Source organism: Felis catus, chromosome D4, assembly GCF_018350175.1.
Source record: "Felis catus isolate Fca126 chromosome D4, F.catus_Fca126_mat1.0, whole genome shotgun sequence".
Lineage (NCBI taxonomy): Eukaryota > Metazoa > Chordata > Mammalia > Carnivora > Felidae > Felis > Felis catus.
The window spans coordinates 24,356,654-24,376,796 of NC_058380.1; the positions used below are offsets into that span (position 1 = coordinate 24,356,654).

General features: G+C 42.9%; 1 protein-coding gene and 1 long non-coding RNA gene across 2 annotated transcripts in view; one reads left to right on the top strand and one right to left on the bottom strand.

Annotated features, from left to right (window-relative positions):
* Window positions 1-451: 451 nt before the first annotated feature.
* On the bottom strand, window positions 452-19,006 carry LOC123381782. Its single transcript, XM_045043766.1, has 4 exons — window positions 18,516-19,006; window positions 8,797-11,006; window positions 7,488-7,602; window positions 452-732 (listed from the first exon to the last, which is right to left on the bottom strand). Exon 2 carries the CDS (start codon window positions 11,004-11,006, stop codon window positions 8,961-8,963), a length of 2,046 nt encoding a protein of 681 aa, XP_044899701.1. The 5' UTR covers window positions 18,516-19,006; the 3' UTR covers window positions 452-732; window positions 7,488-7,602; window positions 8,797-8,960.
* The window catches only part of LOC123381783, a 37,107-nt gene continuing 35,071 nt past the window's right edge, over window positions 18,108-20,143 (top strand). The window contains exon 1 of the long non-coding RNA XR_006589217.1: window positions 18,108-18,269. This is a non-coding gene — a long non-coding RNA (uncharacterized LOC123381783). The remainder of the gene's footprint in view (window positions 18,270-20,143) is intronic.

Genomic DNA, 20,143 nt, shown 5'->3' on the forward strand with positions numbered 1-20,143 from the left:
GAAAGACCAGCTTGGAGAGAGGTCTTTGCTGATGGGCACACAGAGCAGCTGGACTGAGCCTGTCCCTTCTTCCCTCTACTGGTGGCAAGAGGAAGAGAAGTGACAGCACAGTATCACAAGTTATGTTGGTGGCATTCAATCATGATTCCCTAATAAGGAACTTTTGAAGAAAAGTTTTAAAAATTATTTTTGAGGGGCACCTGGGTGGCTCAGTCAGTTAAGCATCCAACTCTTGATTTTGGCTCAGGTCATGATCTCATGGCTCATGGGTTCAAGCCCCACGTCAGCTCCCTCTGTGCTGGCAGTGCAGAGCCTGCTTAGGATTCTCTCTCTCTCTCTCTCTCTCTCTCTCTCTCTCTCTCTCTGTCTCTCTCTCTGCCCCTCCCCTGCTTGCTCTCTCACTCTCTCTCAAAATAAATAAACATTAAAAAATTATTTTTGAGACCACAGATTTTATGAATGCCTCTCTGAAAGCGATGCTAACATGCTAGCAGTTTGAGAGTCATGGATCCAGGTTTCCTTTCTTCACCCCCTGCTTATCAGCTCCCTCAGTTTTTAAATTTTAACTGGGTTCAGCACATGCAACCTCTCTCTTTATTTCCATCTGACAGATTTGACCACTTGGCATATTAATAACTTGGCCACCTACCAACAGTATAAGCACTGGGATCAGTCCTGGGGGAGACACCCTTCTCTGCTCCAGCTGAACTTGGTCTCCAAATGCTTTTAGATCTATGGCAACAAAAGCAAAGGGAGACAATTCAACTATTGGATGGTGACACTGCTTTGTTCCTATATATCAGAGAGAACCGTATCTTGGAAGTTCATGGGTACACCTCCTGAAGATCATCGCAGTCATTGCCACCTCCCAAAATTTCTCTCTGGCCTGAGATGGCCCCAGAATGAAATGACTTCTATGACCAATTTATTTACTATAATTACGCAACCACAGTTCATCATTCCTTTAATATGTAATGTCAGAAATCTCCAAATAATGTATTCTTTGCTAAATTACTCAAAGGTATATAGTTTGGAAATAAGGAGCCACCTGAAATCTATGACTACCTAACACTGATGTTCAAAGGAAACAGACAACCTAACACATGATTTCAGTAAAGACAATGCAACAGACATCACCCTCTCCTCTCCACTGCCAGGCCAACAGTTCCCTTTTATTGTGCAAAAGGAAACCTCTTTCCTTTTGCATAATTCGCAGCTTTTCACTTCCACTCCGGTCATGTTCTTACTCGGGATGAACCCCATGCCAGCCGCCCTCCTGGCAGACCCCAGAGAGTGGCCCCATTTCATTAACCCATTGGACTGCCTAATGTGGCACCACATGGAGATAAGGACACCAATTACTGGACCTCAGGTGCCTCCCAGCTCTTACCACCCACCCTTCACCTCAGTCCAATGTCTCAGGCAGAATAAGCTTGCTTAATGGGCCTGAAAAATAAAGCTGTGTCCCCTCAGCATGTCACTCACTGAACACATTTTAGTTACATGCGCTTGGAACACCGCAGCCTCCTGCACCGGAAACGTAGCCCAAAAGGATGAGAAAAGGCAGATGGAGGAGTTTTCTGTTCCTATACAATTTTGAAAACTACAAATAGGGAAAAGGGATAAACATAGAGAAAACACTTTACTATAGAAAGAAACACCTAAAAAGACAATGAAAGAAGCAAAGATGGCAGCCACAAAAGCCACCTCTGCACACAGAGAAGTGTATACACAATGTTACAAACGCCAAACAACTGTTCCCAGCACGGGGATGCTTTCATCTCATATTACTCTGGTTGCTAACTGCCTAGCTATTTCCAAGACCTTTGCAAGAGAAAAAAAGATCCAACCCTCTACCAAAGTTTGGCAGGAGTTTAGGTCAGGAAATGAACTAGGTTACACTTTTGCAAGTTGGAGGCTGAGAAGTTATCATCCCTGCCCACTCCTTCCCTGCTACACCCTGGTAAATTTGGAGGTCCGTGAATGGATCAAAACAAACAAACAAACAAACAAACAACACTGAAACAAACAAAACCCCAGCCCTTGACCTCTGAAAACATATTAACACAAAGTCAGTTTTATTTTCCGGTTAGAGATCTGCTATAGAGTTACGTCCTTTTAGCAAAATCATGTGTCTATGCAGCTATTGACTCGATTGTGTGGTGGCGGCCTGTTTGTAGCAGGGATTGCTAACCAACGTGGCCAGCCTGCATGCTGAAATAGCATCATCCACTAGAGGCCAGAAGGAGACTGTCATGTTCAGTGCTGTTGAGGCCCCTTCAGACAAGTACAGGCTTACGGAGAAATGAAGCACGAGATATCAGTGAGTGACACCAGAACCGTTGGTGACATGCCAGCACAATGCATTTCTGAATCCTCTTACTGAGAGTATCCTTCCACATCTAACTTAGATAGCAAAGGAGGCATTGACAGGACAACATCCGTCAGCAAGAGCTGACAGTGAGAACTCAGAAAGTAGCACGAAAATAGACACGCCTTGAGCTGAAGGTCGGAAGGCAGGAAAAGCACAGGTAGGACACTGGAGTTGGCAAGAGAGAGGCCAAGATACAGCCAAGTGGCCAATACAGGTGGCAGTAAAGGGGAGCAGAGAAATGGCAGGGAAAATGCCTCTCGAGTTCTCAGACCTGGGGATGGACTGGACTTCTAGGACAGCCTAGAACATTCGTGGGGAACTGGTTAACTGCACATGACACATGAACAATGGATGTAGAACATGATACAGCCACCAAAGAATGAGACAGGCATGTCCCTTGGTATGGAAAGACCTCTAAGACATGCTTAAATAAGAAAATACCAGCAGTATGCTCTTTAATGATGGCACTGGTGGACATCTGTTAGTGTTAGGTTGCACACGGACACATATACACCCACACATGCATGAAAGACTTCCAAAAAGATTCACGCACACACAACCAAACAGGCAGCTTCCAATCAGGGCCTTTGTATGTGTTGCCCCCATTCAGATCTGTCCCCAGAGCCTCCTCTCAGTTCTTGGGTCAATTATAATCTCAGTAGGATACCCATGGCCGCCACATTTAAAAATCCCAATCCCTCCAGCACTCTCTATCCCCCTTTGTTTCTTTATTTTCTTACCAAACACCTATTGCCAGCTGCCACATTTCATGGTTTACTTATTTATGTGTTATATTTTGTCTCATCGTCTGGATTGTAATTTCCATGAGGGGAGGGATATTTTTGTCTGTTTTGCTCACTGCTGGGTTCCCCAGTGCCTAGGGCAGTGTCTGTTCCTAAACAGGTGCTCAGTAAGTTTTTTACACGAATTAGTCAAGTCAAGATGTTTCCTTTGTTGATGTTCCCTGAAGTGTGAAGAGCCAGAAGTTACTTAAGGTTACCAAGGCAATCCAACTGAGCTGAAGCTGCTGCCTGGGGCATCATCTCTAGTTGACTTCACTCCAGAATGGGTCCAAGGAATCAATCAGTTCTGTTGGTCCTTAGCCTCTGGGACGACTTTGTACTTAATGGCTTTCATTCTCTGGAACATGTTTGAGGCAAACTTCTAACAGCTACTCTTAGACTTTGGACAGAAGGGTGGCCCTCCTTTTCCCAGAAAGGTCATCTACTTCAGCCAATGACACAGGTTTGGGAGAATCCTGGAGAAGCTGGGGATGAAGGACATCTGCCTGGCAAGTTGAACCAGCCTACTGCACCGTGGCTTTGAAGGGATGGCAACTGCCATGGTGTCCCTGTCTGGAATGAAGTTCTCGTCCACATAGCCTACTTCATTCAGCTTCACACTGCACCAAAAAGATGCAGCAGAATGTCAAGAAACGGCTCATCCAAGATTCTCAGCAGGGAAGTAAGTGTCTGCCTATCATCATATCTTGCTGAAATAACTGAATTGTCAGAGCTTGGATATTATCTTTGCAGAGGTCTTGCTAATGGAGATACCTCCAAATACTAATCGGATTCTGGGGGGGGGGGAGGTGGGAAGGGGGGCAATTCCTTAAGCAGTCTAGCCCCATTTCACAATTTTTAAAAAATTGAACCGTGAGAAATGTTTTCGGAATAAAAGGTGTGTTGTCATGTGGGCCAGTATAGAGCCGTTGGGCTAACTGTAAATATTAATGGGATGCTTTTTCTACTTCCTCATTCCTAACTGCAAATTAGTTACCTCCTAAAGATCTAGCTCTACTTAGCATGTAGATAGGGAAAATTACTTGGTGCAATTTCATGCTTGGTTTGTATTCTCTTCAGTTCTATTTATCAAGTGGTTTGCATTCTATTTTAAATGGTTTAGCTCCTAACTGCATGAATAAATATGGTAATATCTCTCTTCCCAGATTATCAGACCTGGGACTATTTCAAGTTTCCAAAAGTCAGCCCAGGACAGAGATGAATGCAGCTAAAATAACTCTGCATCATAGAACCATGCACTTTGCTCCTAGGCTTTCATGGAAAGCTTTATTAACTCTTATTTAACAAACAAGCTTAATAAGTATGTTTAATTAATTCCTAGATCTAAAGCAGATTGGAAGGAAAATAAGGCTAGGAAAAAGACCTAATAATAAGGCAGCTCAAATGACACAGAGATGAAAGGATGATAATAATAAAAGGGCAAACAAACCATAGGTAATGAATATTCATAATGAAGATCAATTGTCAAGACAATATTTAACTATGACCAGCATACACTGAAATGCCAGGGAGCTTTCTAATGTTTTTTAGAAAAATTTTAAACAGAAATAGCTTTAGGGGTGCCTGGGTGGCTCAGTTGGTTAAGCATCCAACTCTTGGTTTCAGCTCAGGTCATGATCTCATAGTTCGCAAGATCAAGCCCTGCATTGATTGGGCTCTCTGCTCACAGCACAGAGCCTGCTGCTTGAGATTCTCTTTCTTCCTCTCTCTCTGCCCCTCTCCCATGCGCTCTCTCTTTCTCTCAAAATAAATAAACTTAAAGAAAAAAGAAATCGCTTTAAAAGAGCAGTGTTTAAGATCTTGATTATTTCTTCAATAATTTTCTTCAACTTCTTCAACTCTTAATTCTTTAAGCTAGCCAAATGGAAATGATGATTATATATATAGACTATATAATATTCATATGTTTACATTACATATATAGTATACAGGTATATTAGAGATGATAGATCACAGAAATCCACTACAGATGAGGATAGCTGTCCACAAACTACATTTATTCACTCATTTATTCAATAATCTTATCAAGTGCTAAGCACAGGGCTAGTTCCAAGAGAACTGGACAGACTTGACCCTGCCCTCGTAGACCCTCCTTACATTCTATTTCATTACATTTTAGATAAGCTCCCAGAAAGATGAAAACTGGGTGTCTCGAGAGCATATAGATGAATAGACCAGATCTAGTCTGAAGGTGGTGACGTCCCTTTGAGCTTTAAGCTCAGATCTGGAGGGCTCGTAACTTAAGTAGGTAAGGAGCTGGTGATGGGGAGGCACTCCTGGCAGGGGAAAGCTTTTGAGTGCTTTTGATACATTTGATTTCAGAAATTAAACCACTTGCACTTTCCAAAGACATTGGATGAAACAAGAAAAATGGATTCCATGTCATAAAGCTCAAATAAAACATGTAAATATATAATCTAATAGTCGACAGTAGCTGTAACTTCACATAAGGTTGCATCAACATCGCACAGCATACAGATGTCTTCATAGCAAAACATATTCAACCACAAGTTCACAGTCATGTTCTAGGGGTAGCAATCAGAACAACTGGAAATCCAAACAGATTACCCTAGACTCCTTCATATAGAAGTTTACAGCTGTGGTATCATGGGCATAGACATGAACTGGTTCAGAAATGTGGTGTTAATGACCTACAGGGCTCTAGAAAATGAGTCTGCAGAGAAAGTGGAGTGCTGGGGCTCAAAGCAAGAGTTCTCAGATGGGTTTGGACATCAGCTCTGCCACTTACTAACCAGGTGACCTTGGACAAGATCCTAACCTCTCTAAGCTCAGTGGTCTCTTTTCTAAAATGGACTGCTGGAAGGAATAAATGAGATACTGCATAAAACATGCTTAGCACATACAAATAAGTACTTCACTGTTTTGAGGAAGAGGAGAAGGACTATTAAAATAGTCATGGGACTGTTTTATAAAAGGAGTATAAACAAAAAGATCAGACAGTTCCAGAAGTTGGGATGTATCAAATAGATATGCTATTAATATTACTTTTAATTTTTTTAATGTTTATTTATTTTTGAGAGACAGACAGAGCATGAGCAGAGGAGGGGCAGAGAGAGAGGGAAACACAGAAGTAGAAGCAGGCTTCCAGGCTCCTAGCTGACAGCACAGAGAACCGAGCAGGGTTCAGACTCACAAACCATGCGATCATGACCCAAGCCGAAGTCAGACACCTAACTGACTGAGCCACCCAGGTGCCCCTTACTTTTTTTTATTTAAAATTTTTAATGTTTATTTATTTTTGAAAGAATTATTAATATTACTTTTACTAATCATATCTTACATGTACTAATCGTATCTTACATGGAGCAGTCTGCTTTAGGAGCTGCCTCTACAGATTTTGCCCTGTAGCCAAATGTAATATAAAAGATGGATGAGGGTCCTTGTCATCTTGGAAGCAAAGCCAAAAAATGGAAAGAGGTTGAATGCTGACGTCATTGTGTTGAATTGCTATTTGAAACCATAATAAATCTTCAAATAAGAAAACTAACACCTTTGTTTTTTTGTTACCCAACTACTTTGAGGAATGTTTCCGTCACTTGCAACCAAAATAATCCCAATATATCCAATGCATTAGAAATATATAATTTAAATTTAATATAAATTGGATAAAATATAATCCAGCATATCCATTGCTCCTTCAAAACAATCTAAGTATCTCACCTCTGCAACTGTACTCATTCCATTTCCAACTGGTTTTTCTTTTCCTAAGTGTTGAACTCTTTTCCATCCTTCAAAGCCTCTCTTACCATCAACTAAATGAAGCCTTTTCTGATTCCAGCAGCATAATAACTTCTTTTGCACTCCAAGAATTTTATTTTCACTTCTTTTAAAGAATTTCATACTCTGGAGTAACTGCCTCTTCTTCCCTTTTGTGTCCATTATAGCACCCTGTATCTTGCAATGATAGACCAAATACATAATTGATTTTACCACATTGTATAAACTAGACTATTAACTAGTTTCTCAGAAGACTGCCGATGTTGATCTTAGCTAAAATGTTAATATTGGGGCACCAGGTTGGCTCAGTTGGTTAAGCATCTGACTTCAGCTCAGGTCATGATCTCACAGTTTGTGAGTTCGAGCCCTACATCAGACTTTCTTTCCACTGTCAGTGCGAAGGCTGCTTTGGATCTTCTGTCCCCCTCTCTTTTTGCCCCTCCCCTACTCACTCGCGCACTCTCTCTCAAAAAAATAAGTGAACTTAAAAAAAGAAATAAAATCATTTGGTCATTAAGAGAAGATTTAAGAAAAATAAAATGTCAACATTATGTGAAAAAGAGAAGTCAAACCTTGGCTTCACATCTCCATGTTTATGGCATGAACCGGCAGCATCAGGCATTTTCTGATATCCCCCATCGCTGGTCATTCTGGATGTCATTTTTGGGGTAGCAGAACATAACCTCCCTAAAAGTATAAAATGAAAGGTTACAAATCCATCGCATTTCATATTAAGCACATAGACTGTATTTTACAGATGTACTTTGTAATCTGCACTACCAGAAGTCAGGACACTCAGCTTCCCAGATCTTGTAAGAATATTTGCAGCATACTTTAATAACATGTATATTCTACCATTTCAGCTGTATCTCAAAACATCTTTGGAGTGTTATATTTTACTATTTATAATCAATCATGTAACCCAGTTTCAAGAAACAAAACAAAGAATGAATTCAAATAAGAATTTTTTTGCATAAAGATCTAGCAAGGTGTTGTGAATTCCTAATCTGAGCTTATTCTATGAAATGAAAATGCATTAGTCATTTTCTATCTACACAGCACTCAAATGGGAGAGGCAGATTCTATTTTCTAATGCTTGGTTATTAAAATGTATTTTAGATGAAAGGCATAAAATGCTTATTTCCACACAAACTACTAGATAGCAGAATGAATAGAGTCATCATGCTCATGAAAATTGCAAGCACCTGAGAGAGATATCTATTCAGCCAAAAGAATGCTATAGCATTTATCTTTCAGAATAACTATTTTCTAAGATTATTTTTAATTAGCTAATGGCTTTGGTTTGCCAAAATAAAGCGAATATTTGCATAATATCTTAACAGTTTATACTTTGATAATTATCCCTGGCATGGACTGAATGCTTGTGTCTTCCCAAAATTCATTTGTTGAAACCAACCCCCCCCAACCCATGTGACGGCATTAGGAGATGGGTCTTTGAGAGGTCATTAGGGTTAGATGAGGTCATGGGTTTGAAGCCCTCATGATGGGATTGGCATCCTGAGATGAGTCACAAGAGAGCTGTGTGATGTTGAAGACACAGCAAGGAGATAGGAAGCAGGCCCTCACTAGACACTGGATATGCTGGTACCTTGATCTTGGACTTCTCAGCCTCCAGAACTGTGAGAGATAAATGTTTGTTGTTTAAGCTACCCAGTCTATGGATGTTTGGCTACAGCAGCCCTGAGGGACTAAGGCAATCCCCATTTTATATTTATGGAAAATGAAGCTAAGAGGTAATACATCAAGCACATGATGAAGCCAAAAGCCTGTGTCTTATCCCCAATGGCCACATGACATGTTATACAAGTGTCAATAAATGTGCTGCTCATGAAACTCTTTTCCCCAGCTTTTATTTCATACCATAGACACCTTGAGGTTTCCAAAAGCTGGTCTCTTCTGGAGCTGCTTGCTCGGCACAGCCTTGTCCTTGGGGATGGGTACCCCTCTCACTTTCCATAGCTGCAATGCTGTCCCCACCATCTCTCCACTGCTTGGTCTTTCTGTCCAGGCTGTCCACTTTGGACCTACCCTTCCCTTCTGGAGATGTGACTACGGACTCTGATCTGCACATTCCAGGCCCCCCAGAAAAGCAAAGAAGAGTTCCTCTTTTCTGAAGAGAGACCCTTGCTCTTGTTCAACATGTGTAAATAATAAAAATACATCTCCAGCATACTGGCCCCTTGCTCTGGTTTATGTGGTTGCTCATCACTCCAGGAGAGGGTATCACCACCATCTTGGAGTGGGAAGGATCCTTTCAAACCAGTTTTGGAAACATCTCTGGAAATGGGGTGAGTTGAAGGGAGCGTCTTTTCCATTTGTTCATGACTTGCTTGTCTGGTGACTACTTGGGGTGCCTGTACTGATCCACCGTCCATCTTAGTAGATGGCAATTGGTCAAACCAAGCACTGCCATGTGCACCATGTGCATTTGCAGCGGGCCCACCGAAGACGTTGGCACCCAAACTTCCATGAAACGCAGCATTGTCCAAGGGGCCCTCTGACAAATCCAAATAACTCTCAGGATGTGTGAGGTCAAATTGTTTCCGAGTGACCATAGGAAGGCTGCTTTTAGTAGAGCTCTGCATGCTTCTGTTTGGCTCACCTCTTGGCACTCTCCCCGTGAGAGTCCCCTCTACTCTCTCCATGATGGCATGTTCCCATTCATTTTTGTGTTTAATATCAGTTTGGAGGGACCCCAAAGCGAACCTCACATTATCTGATTCCTTCCTCCTTCCATTGGAGCTGTGACTGGGGGATATACTTGGACCCCCAGGCAGTCTCTGGATGGAGTTTTCACCTCTGGAGCTGCCAGCCTTGAATTTTACTGTGAGATCCTTGGGGCTCCTCAGATGGGACTCCTCTGGTCCTCTGCACTCCTTCCTGACTTCAGCCTGCAGGGGTACCTCCCCAGGGGAGGGAACACCACTTAGCACCATGGTTCTTGACACTAGTGTGCTGTCACTTGTGGGAGACAAAGCAATTCCTGAAAACCCTCTACAGTTCCTGCCTAGAACACACTTTCTAGGTGTTCTTTTACTTTCTCCAGCTTCATCCAAATGTTCCTCCTCTGAGCTATCAGTGAGCGGAGTCCAGAAGTAACTATTTCTGGGTGAGCTCTGCCTGGTTCCCTCTAAAATCTTACTTTCTTCAGAAGTGCAGCTGAGTGGTGGCTGGGGCCCCAGCCTCTCAGGAAATGCCTCATCCTCACTGGGAATGTGAATACTATTTCGTGATCTGGAATACTTTTGTTGAGCAGAATCTTCCCACTGAAGACTGTTAGGAGGGCACTCGGCAGCTCTTCCGTCCCCCTCGTTCCTGACTGTAGTTTCTTGGCCCTCACAAGACTCACTGCCAGGAAAATCCTCCCTCAAGAAGGAACTTAGAAATTCCGAAGACAAGTCCATTTCTGACCAGTTATTTGGGGGGCTTAAAGAGAATATCTGAATGTTTGTTTGTACGCTGGACTGGTCTGCCCTGAGCAGGAGTGGGCCATCAGGTGACTTCAGATGAGCATTCTTTTTATTTCTTAGAGCTTCTGAACTTTGGTATGGGTTAGACCGAGGGAATCCTAGAGAAGCTGTGGGACCCTTCAACCCATCCTCTTTTGGAGGTTTGGGCAAGAACTTCTGAGCCCAATTTATAACATGTCGTAGCTTCTCTGTCTCGGGGACCAAGGCAACAGCCAGCAGCTTGAGATCCAGCTCTGTTGGGGGTCTCTCTCTCCTGGGCCCCTCCCGGACCCTCTGGTCCTGATCCTGTTCTGCTTCTCCAGGTACCACTTTGGACACTTCCTGGAGCAGAGGTTTCTTTTCAATTGTCAAACAACCCAATGACATCTGTAGGCCTCTCAGCCCAAAGGCTTGATTTTCTGAGGGATTCACTCTGGTGTCTTGGGAAGCTGTCCACACTGGTTGGCTGCTATTTCTGGAAGCATCACCTTTGATGATCCCAATGCTTTCATAGTAAGCCACACGCTTGGCTTGTAAGTGCTCTAGGTCATGGGTCCAAGGACTGTCTGCCTCATTCCATGGAGGAGATTGTGCAGTCAGTATAGGGAGTAAGGGATCCATCTGCAAATAAAAAGAGACAATTCAAAAACTAAAAGAAATTCATCAATGACTCTTCTGTCTACAGTGTGGTCCTACCATATTCATTAACATCCTACAACCCAACTAACATTTTTATAAGAACTTGAGGGCAGTTTTCTAATTACAAGAGCAAGACAACTAACGTGATGAGAAACTAATGTGGTGTGAGAAGAAAAATTTCACCACTAGTATTTTATCATATCCAGTCATGCGATGGGTCTTAGTTACTGAATGAGAAAGGTTAGTTTTGTCTTTTGAGGGGATACATGCTAATTTAGTGAATATAAAATAGAAGATGATTTTTAAAATAAAGGTAGCCTGGTAGATTTCACTGTTTTTCTACTGCTTAATTTTTTTTTTTTACCAAATATATAAGTTCTTTTTCATTTTTATAAATAGCATAGGAATTTAAAAAGAACAAAAGGCAAAAGTCTAAGAAGGGGGGGGAAGAGGACAAGACAGGTAAAGAACATTTATTCAGACCCACCCGGTATAACCATTTCATAGAAATTTATCCTTCCTCCATACCTGGCCAACCTAGGCCAGGACAGAGAGAGACAGGATGATAAAGACAGACAGAAAGGCTCTAGAGCAAGAAAAAAAAAAAAAAAAGGCCAGAAAGTCACCTCAAAGTCACCTATCAAATGAATAGGCTACTCACCAAAACTGGACTCCTGACAAACCCCCACTTAAGAAAAAATTAAATCATTAGAGTCCTTTATTCCCAATGTAAGGCAAATTTCGTAAAACAAAACTTCTCCTTTCATCTCTTCTCTGCCTAATTTGCTAGTCTCCCTTGAGGAAGCTCCAGCAATTTGAAAATTACTGACATAAAAAAATGCTCTTCACAAAAATACTATGCTTGGGGTTCTTCGGCATCTTTGCCATACATGGTCAGCCCCAGGAAATTTCTGCGTGGATAAAGCGATGAATGCAAGCATAACAGACACTAATAATTTAGAGATTTACAGCCTGAATGCATGGCCACGCTCCACACAGTCTCTCCTTTGATCTCCACAGTGATCCTGAGAGCGCTTCAGGTGCGGTAAGTGAGGTTCAAGGGTGTCAGTCATTTATTTAGACACAGACTCACACCTGCCAAGCAAAGACCAACAGTCACATCTTCTGTTCCATCCAAGGTGCTCAGTGTTAATAACTCCTCACTCTGAACATAGGACCACCCTTCTTGCAAGAGTTCGATGAGAACTGGAACATTTTGAAGGGGCTCTTGATGTTCAAAAAAAAACCAAAAACTCACTTTTTCTCTGAATTTCTCATCATCCCTGCTTCCAGGCTGGACATGGCTCTGAATTGATGAAAAAGTGTCCCAGACATTAGTTGATTAAAAACAAAATGTTTATTTACTTTTGAAAGAGAGAGAGAGAGAGACTGTAAGCAGGGGAGGGGCAGAGAGTGGGAGACACAGAATCCCAAGCAGGCTCCAGGCTCTGAACTGTCAGCACGGAGCCCCACGTGGGGCTCAAACTCATGAACGGGGAGATCATGACCTGAGCCGAAGTCAGACGTTTAACCAACTGAGCCACCCAGATGCCCTGACATTGTGAATTTTCTTAATCATTATACTAAAAGTATAAGGACTCTCATGTTGTTTTTGGAGGAAGAAATTTCCATTGGAACCGGACTTCTATTCAAAAGTACCTTGACTTCACCTCGACCTTGACTTGACTTCACCTCGACCACTCTCTGCCCAATAGGAAATCAATCTCATAAATAAATGCATTCCTAGGTGTTACTAAATGACAATAAATTGTAATGTCATACAAATGATGCTGACACTAAATAGTACTAAGAGGACACTCTTAAACATGTATTTACACACTTTGACAAATAATTTCTGAAGACACCATGTCTGTCCTGGAAGGTACAGATATTTGAATCAATGAATTTTTTAGAAGAAAGGGACCCATCTATCTTATGAGGCAAGGTAACTTCCACTGTTTTCCATGGTAACTGCACAATTTTACACCCCCACCCCAGTGCACAAAGGTTCTCTTTTCTTCACACCTTCCCCAACACGTGTCTTTTGCTTTTTAATAACAGGCATCCTAACAGATGTGAGATGATATCTCATTGTCGTTTTGATTTGCATTTCCCTGATGATTAGTGGTGCTGAGCATCTTTTCATATGCCTACTGACCACTGTATGTTTTATTTGAAGAAACATCTATTTAGATCTTCTGCCCATTTTTAATCAGGTTATTTTTGTTTTATTTTTTTGCTATCGACTTGTAGGAGTTTGTTACATATTTTAGATATTAATTCCAATCAAGTACATGGTCTGCAAATATTTTCTCCCACCCCAAAGGTTGCCTTTTTTTTTTCTTTTCCTCTCAAAAAAATAAAAATAAAAATAGAACTACCATAGATTCCAGTAATTCCACTTCTGGGTATATATCATTAAGAAATAAAATCAATGTCTTGAAAAAAATATCCACACTCTCATGTTCATTGCAGTATTGTTCACAATAGCCAAGATATGGAAATAGCCTAAGTGTCAACAGATAAGTGGTAAGAAATATGATACATATGTGAATATTATTCAGTCATAAAAAGAAGGTAATCCTGCCATTTGCAACTTGGATGAACTTGGAGGACATGATGTTGAATGAAATAAGCCACACACAGAAAGACAGATACCACATGATATCACTTATGCGCAGAACCTAAAGTCAAATTCATAGAAACAGAGAGTACGATGGTGGTTGCCAAGGGCTGGGAGATGAGAAAATGGAAAGATGTTGGTCAAGGGGTAGAAACTTCCAGTTTTAAGTTGAATAAGTTCTGGAGCTCTAATGTACAGCATGGTGACTATAGTTAATGATACTGTATTATATACTTGAAATTTGCTAAGAAAGTATGTCTTGAGTATTCTTACTACACACACACACAAAATAGTAACCATGTGAAGTGGAAAAAAGGTGATTATAAATAATAAAGAATTATTTTCCAGCCAGTGCCTTACACTCTGCAGGATTCCAGGCTTGCAAGGAGGATCAGAGTGCAATATAGATTTTATATAGTGGGGTTGGGTGAGGCCAAGGGGACAGCAGGACCGCAAACCCTTGGTTCACTTCAACTAGAGCAGTTCCATTCCATCTGTGGCCAGATTGAGACCACAGGGTGCAGGCTCCACTGCACACCAGGTGGAGCCCTCAGACTCCCACTAGTGCTCATGGGGTGCCATCGCCCACCTCTGACCATTCCAGCTTACCGTGATCACTTCTACCAGGGACACCACTTACTGTCTGTACTACTGCTTGGAAACTAATCATGTACTGCTTCTTGAACCATGCTTGTATGGGTCGCTTGACTTACTACTACTTGAATTATCTTACTTTTTACCAAAACATTTATTTGTAAACAACTGGAACTTACGGAACAGTTACTGGTACAGTAGGAACAGAGTGACCAATCACCCCCATTAGCCTGGGACAGAGATGGTTCCCAAACACACAACTGTCAATACTAAAACTGGGACCATCCCAAGCACACCAGAGTGGTTCAAAGAAATTTTTTCCTGAACAGTAAGCTGCTAACCTGATACTCCATCATCTCTGACCGCTGAATATGTTAGTGTAGATTTTATAGGAGCTAGAACATTTTCTTTCATAATGTAACAAAATAAGGAAAATAACATAGATACATTATGACTATCTTATTCTCAGATCTCACTCATGTTTAGCAATTGTCCCAACAATGTCCTTTCTAACAAAAAGATTCACTTCTGACTCATGCTTTGCATTTAGTTGTGTTTTCTTGGTCTCCTTTAATTTAGAACAGTTCCTCAGTCTTTCCTTGACTTCAATGACATTTTACGGTAGCCACACCAGGTTTCTCTGATCAGCCAGGGTCCAAGTTCCTTTGGGCTCATGTTGGTTGATCAGTTATTTCTGGAGCATCTTCTACAAGACGATAGTGTGCTCTACAGCACACTGGGCCAACAGTGCCTGTCACTTGTTAGAGATGGACTCTGATCCAGAGAGAGTAGGACCACAGCTATGCCCACAGGCAATAGTGGTCAAGTTTCAAGGGAACTTGAAAGTGAATTCTGGAAGCCCAGTGCTCTTGCCACAGCTTTCTGACTGTAAACAATGATGGCATAAAGACCACTGTCAGGACGTTGTATGCCAATGGCCTCAGAAATCCAGAATCCAGTAACTTAAAAGGGGAGTGGGAAACCCCGTGTGTGTGTGTGTGTGTGTGTGTGTGTGTGTATAATATCTATCTATATGTAAACAATTTTTTTATGTTTATTTTTTTTGAGAGAGAGCACAAGCAGCGGAGGGGCAGAGAGAGAGGGAGACACAAAATCCAAAGTAGGCTCCAGGCTCTGAGCTGTCAGCACAGAGCCCAATGTGGGGCTTGAACTCATAAACCGTGAGATCATGACCTGAGCCAAAGTCAGACGCTCAACTGACTGAGCCACCCAGGTGCCCCAATATGTCTATATCTATATCATGGTCCAGTCCAGGGTATCTATGGAGAACCATGTAATCACAATAACACAATAATTACTAACACGTGGCTTTGAAAACAGAGGCACAGAGCCGCTAAGTAACTTGCCCATGTAAATGGCTCATAGGTGAGAGCGCCAGAGTTCTTGCTCTTAACTCTTGTATATACTACCTCCCACTTAATTATTTAGTTGGCTCTGCATTGACATAACCAATGAATAGCCCGAGTTGACAGGTGACTAATTCAAATACAAACAGATTGGCTTGCCCATTGGAAAAGAAAACACCTGAAGCTAAACAGAAAAAAAAAATGTTTCAAAGTCATTGGCTGGCAAGGACTTAAGAGCATGGTGCAGAACTGGCAGTGGCAGTATATGCAGATAACAGATGCCTCCTTAATAGGTCTGTGTCTCATTCCCTGGTAAATGCCAAGATTTCTTTCTAGACCTCAGTGCTTCCTTGTTTCAATACTGTTTTCTTGCAATCTACTGAAATCTTCAAAGAATTCAGCCCTACCTCCCAGCCCCTCCTCAGACTGCGGTCTGCACATGCCACCTACAGGCATAACAGGATGCTGGTTTTCTCCAGAGCAGCCAACAGGATTGCTTAACTCACTGCCATCCCTAAAGACCCTAGAAGGCAGAGCAGAAGTCGAGGTAGAGGCACAAAAACTAGCGACACTGAGAGACCCATCACAGGTGAATAAAGGAATTGGCAACCCAATGGGAGAGAAGAAAACAAAAGGGTCAACCACATTAAATTAACGGCTGAGAAAGTAGGAGAGTTTATCGGTTACAACCTGGAAGCGGAGCGTGGCTTTTACCTAAAGCCAGATCACAGGTGCTCTGGTAAATGGTTAGAGTGCAAAAGAGAACCTTCTAGGAAAATAAACCTGGAAACACGACACAAACAAGACCCTACATATTCCACAGCAAACCTTTTCCCCACAAATCCATCAGCCCCCACTACTGATTCTGGTGCTTACACAATACCTTCTTAGTTTAAAATAAAATAACCTGCAATTCCATCATAGTTTGCCTGAGGAAGAAGCTGATAGATAAAAACACTTCCAGTTTTCCCAGCCCCTATTTTCACGTAGAAGCTTCAGTAATCTCTAAGCCGCGACCCAAGTGAAACAAGTCTGCCAATGAGGAGCTTTCTCGGGCTTAAGCACTTTGCCATTATTTATAGGCTTTCTCTCTCCCATCATGCTTGTTGACTGGCTAAAGAATAATATATGCACAATCATGTTTTCACTTTTCATTTTTCACTTAGAAAAAAACATTTACCTTCCCCTTGACCACTACTACACCATTCCAGATGCTCCAGCAGGTAGTGTGGTATGTTGGAAAATTGCAGATTTTGGATTCTGGCAAACAATCCTGAGTTTAAATCCTAGCTCCATAAGTGATCAGTGTCTCTTGACCCTAGTTCCCTCATTCATTAAAAATAAAAAAAATTAAAAAAATAAAAAGAGGGATAGGGCACCTGGGTAGCTCACTTGGCTAAGCAACCAATTCCTGATTTCGGCTCAGGTTGTGATCTCATGGTATGTGAGTTCAAGCCCCACACTGGGATCTCCGCACTGACAGTGGGATTCTCTCTCTCTCCAAATAAACTTAAAAAAAAAAAAAAGAGGGAGATAAAGTGAGGCTTACAGTACTTCCCTGTCTCAGCGTACAGAAATAAGCGGGGGATTATATATCCTAGGTGCCCAGCCCAGAAAAGGCAATCATAAGTCTCCATTATGCTTCCTGCTCCTCCTAATTTATACGACAAATGCAAAAACTCTGAAGCACTCATTCTCACTGTTCTTTATTCATTTGCCAAGCTTTCCTGGGAGTCTTCTGTATGCCAGATACAGCCCTTACCATATGGATGCCACCATCTCTGTCCCTGTGGAACTACGATCAAGGGAAGGGGAGGGGCAGAAATGAAACAGCTCGCTGATAAATTAATGAGGGGGTGGGGCTTGAGTAAAAGCTCTATTAGGGCAAAAGAGAATGAACCTAAATTCAGGGTACTGCGTGTGACCGTGTAAGCCAGACCCCGAGTGGGTTTAATTCTGAACTCCACCACTGAGCAAGTCCCTGAAATTCTCTGTGCCTCCCCATCGTCTTTGGTAAACTAGAGATAATCATAACTCCCCACTGGGTTACTGAGAAAAGTGAACGCTAACACCCCTTCCTAGAGCTCCCCGCTTCTCTGCGGCAGTCACTGTGCAAATCCACAGGCTTCCTCAGAGGCCTAGATTTCCATTAAGCCTCCAGGCATCTTGAACTTACCCCAAGGAAACACTTCAGAGGTAGTCCAGTGGTCATTACCAAACAAACAAACAAAACCACTGACATTCCTTGACCCAGGGTAGGACCTGACTAGCTGACAGATGCAGACCCAGCTACCTATGGACAGCTCTTGAGGGGTATGCTCAGAACCAAGGGCTGACAACAGCAAACCCAGCACTTCTTAAAGCTATGGCTCTCTCCTAAGGGAGGTTGAGTGGAAACAGCTGGGGCTCATTGATTAGAATTGCCAGTTTCAACCCAGATGTATCTGCTTCACAGTTTTCACACCCACACGGGCGCCTTATAAACCTGACCTCCTCCATCTTGGTTCAGCTGAGTCTGCAGCCCCTTTGGAGAGAAAGGCAGGACTGAAAGGGACAGGAAGTCCACGGTCTGGGAATCCCCTCCCTGTGGCGGGTTACCAGTACAACTGCATAAGCCACGCACCTGAATGTCCTGGTGGATCACAGGAGGACAGTGCAAAGGTAAATAGCTGAGGCAAGTAAGAAATCGCGGTGTCTTGTAGCCAAGGGGTCGGTCTGTCCCAAGGATTTGAATTGACCATGAAATGTTACGTAAAGGTACTAGAAAAGCATGTGTGCCTCTTCTCCCACCTCCACCCCTAACAAAACCAAAACCAAAACAAACAAAAAAAACTCTTAAATCTTATTAAATAAGAATGGGCACAAGAAATACTCAAATCTATAATAATAGTAATAATAATAAGTTACTTCTTAGTCTGCCTGTTCTGGACCAGAATCCTCTTCTCGGCAGGGCGGTGGGCGCAGGAACAGACAGGTGGAACCTGACACAGTCCTAAGGAAGCAGCACGCAGTGCGTGGCCCGGGTCACCAAGGAAACCGCGGCGGCGGTGGCGGCCGCAGGGCGGATCCGCGGCGGGTGGGAGGGGTCGGCCAGTGGCTGCCCCCGGGAGCAGTGGGAGCAAAGCTGCTGACTTCTGGGTTCCATTGACCCGCGAGAGCTGGGCCTCTCCCCGGGATCCGGAATCAGAAAGTTGCTTCCCAACTCAGAATGTCCAGATCTGCTAGGGGATCAGAATCACCTGATTAGAGACCAGAATCTGGTTTAGAAACCCAGACCCCAGGTATCCACTTCTGGCCTGCTAAGTCAAAATCTGCGCAGCGAGGACCCAGAATCTGGATTTAACCAGATGTTATAGGAGGTAGGGAGGTTGGGAGGCACTGGGTTCGCCTATTATTCTTTCTCGACACTCCCTCCCCCTCTCCCCCACCACTTCCTAATAGTAAAAGAATCTGCACCCAATTTCCTCTCCAGCGGCTCACAAGGTTGGAGGGGAGGGTTTCCAGCTGGAAATGCAGAGCACATTCAGTTCCTTGAACTAAAACGTAAGCTGATTGAAAGCGTCGCTGCTTTGTGGGTTTCCCACTTGGGGGCAGCCTAGTCCTTTGCTCCTGTTCATTCCGCAAAACAGTGGCCCACGTGTTTATTCCAGTTTATTTCTGCTGCAGTTTTAATATAAACTGTTCTAGAAAGCCGAGTTTAGATGCAGAGAGAAAGGGGCGGGGTCTCCTTAGGAGGAATGGGGCAGTAGCAGAGCCTGGGGCTGTAAATATATGAAGCTTTAGCTTCAATTCCTGGTTTACATTTAGGGTTCAGAACAAAGAATCTGTGCTTGTAAAGCAACGTTCTTCTTAAGAATAATGCATGTGCACTGAATGACAAATTCTCAATTCTTTGAGCCCTATCCTTTATTGGACAGTTGGATGGGACCTCAGGATTGATGGATGATGAAGTTTTGGGGGCGATGGTGGGGTTCATGGGGTGCGGAGCCCATGGCCAAGAAAGAAATCTTGAAGACGTCTTTGGTGCAAAAATGGTGATTTTATTAAAGCACGGGGACAGGATCTGTGGGTAGGAAGAGCTGCCCTGGGACCATAAGGAGAGATTGGTTATATACTACGGAGTTGAGGGAGGTAAAGTCCAGGGGAAGTTTCCAATGGGATTTTCACAGCTAAAGAAGACTAAGGACACTGGAGGCCTAGCTATTGTCAAGCTAAGGTTGTTTTCCCTCTAGCAAAGCATTAACATTAAGACCATAGGGATTTCCTGGAGAAACTCTGCCTGCTTCAAGTATGTGCCAACGGGCTGCAGGTTATAAGGAAACTTAATTGTATCTGCCATTTCCTTCTGCCTTTGTTGCCCACATCATTGCAGACTGATGAGGGAGTGTGGGGTAAGCGGGCAAAATACAGGCTAACGGCACCCCCCCCCCAAGATGGAATATGTGTAATATTCCTTGGACACTCCTGACTACCCAAGAACAAAGGAAAGGGCTTCAAGTGCTTGCCATGGTAATGTGGGAAACTAAGGCAAGTGA